We start from the raw sequence: 1,492 nt of genomic DNA, 5'->3' as shown, positions 1-1,492 counted from the left end.
TGAGGCTGAATGAATGGGCTCTCTGTCACTGCACCTCTGCTGCTCACACTAAGCAGATTTGCGTTTACTGAGGAAACATTCACCGCTTTCATCGTTTACACGCGTAAATTCCTGAGAGTTTTTCCTTTACCATTTACAGCCTGTCTAAAACAGCCAAAACATTACAGTTCACACTTGCAATATAACGAAGGTCATTTACATGAAAGTTTTAGTTTTTTTTAGTTCACAGAATGTCATATTTGTGAATTTTGTTCCTCATCTAAATGTGTAACAAACACACACAGATAAAGGAAACGGAATATAAAAACATATGTGTATATATAGGCTAATAGATGAACACATGAAGCTGGAACTCACGTCAATGCCATCTTTCCCCGGCGGCCCCGGCGCTCCAGCTTCACCCCGAGGACCCGGCCTTTGCTATAGACACAAACCACACGAAATCAAGAAGGAGAATAATCAAAAAAAGAAATCAATGTAAATAACAGAAATCCCTCAGGTCTGTTCTCAGCTCAAAATGTCTCAAAAGTTTCTGAGTGAAGCTAGAATTAAATGTGTTCATAAATCAAAATGAACTAGTCACAATGTGATTTGCAAGGCATTTTTAAATAATCAGACAGAAAAAGACTAACATGAAGAACACAACTGAAGAGAGATGAGTGCACAAACATGCCATTGTGCGACGATCACATTACTCTGAGAAAAAATGTTCTGTAAGGTAACCGGATTTTTTCCTTTTCATATTGTAACATCAATATTAACATATTTATTCATGTAAAAAAAAAAAGATATCTGACGTCCACTTGAAGTGACACCAACAAAAGTCATTTTAAGGGTCAGGTAGTCTTTTGCAATATACACATTACAATCAGTCCACACAGCGCTTTTCTCTTTTCTCTTACCTGCGCGAGAGACGATGTTAACAGCTGGAACAGAAAGAGTAAATGAAGCGCTGAGAACCCGGCCATGGCTCCTGTGCTCCCCGCAGTCCTGTGCCCTGTGCTGGACGCTCTCAGTATGATTGCAGATAAAGGGGCAGCACGGGGTCCGGCGGAGGGGGCGGTCATCAGCTCAGTACAATAGGGTGGCCCTTATTTTCGGACTTTTGAAATCTTCTGCTCTCACCTGCCCCTTTGATTATGAATATGAATATAAAGTTTACTTGCTTAACCCAGGTTAAGTTCAGATAAATCTATTCAACAGTGCGTAAATGTGTGTCATAATCCTAAATTAGACCAAAAGCTGTGTGTGTGTGTGTGTGTGTGTGTGTGTGTGTGTGTGTGCTGTAACCTGTCACGCTGCATTGGGACAACACAGGAAGTAACTCAACATAAGGAACTCATTATATATATGTCGGAATTAGTCTATCATACAAGCAAGGATGGCAGATGAAAAGAAAATAGTTCCAAGCAAAGCCACAGCAAAACCGCTGAGCGTCTCTGAATGAAACTCTGCTTTTGAATAAATCAGATGAATGAATGATTCATTGCCC

At 40.3% G+C, this 1,492-nt stretch overlaps 1 protein-coding gene across 1 annotated transcript in view; it reads right to left on the bottom strand.

Annotated features, from left to right (window-relative positions):
• LOC107598802 (collagen alpha-3(IX) chain-like) overlaps positions 1-1,002 on the bottom strand; it is a 22,591-nt gene extending 21,589 nt beyond the window's left edge. The window contains exons 1-2 of the mRNA XM_016290235.1: positions 903-1,002; positions 358-420 (exon numbers count right to left, since the gene is read on the bottom strand). Of these exons, the coding sequence (XP_016145721.1) occupies positions 358-420; positions 903-968 (129 nt within the window). The 5' untranslated portion in view covers positions 969-1,002. The remainder of the gene's footprint in view (positions 1-357; positions 421-902) is intronic.
• Positions 1,003-1,492: the final 490 nt, after the last annotated feature.

The sequence above is a fragment of the Sinocyclocheilus grahami genome, unplaced genomic scaffold, assembly GCF_001515645.1.
Source record: "Sinocyclocheilus grahami isolate Dianchi unplaced genomic scaffold, SAMN03320097.WGS_v1.1 scaffold256.1, whole genome shotgun sequence".
NCBI classification, from domain to species: domain Eukaryota; kingdom Metazoa; phylum Chordata; class Actinopteri; order Cypriniformes; family Cyprinidae; genus Sinocyclocheilus; species Sinocyclocheilus grahami.
Note: the sequence above shows the minus strand (reverse complement) of the source record. Positions and strands in the feature narration are given on the sequence as shown.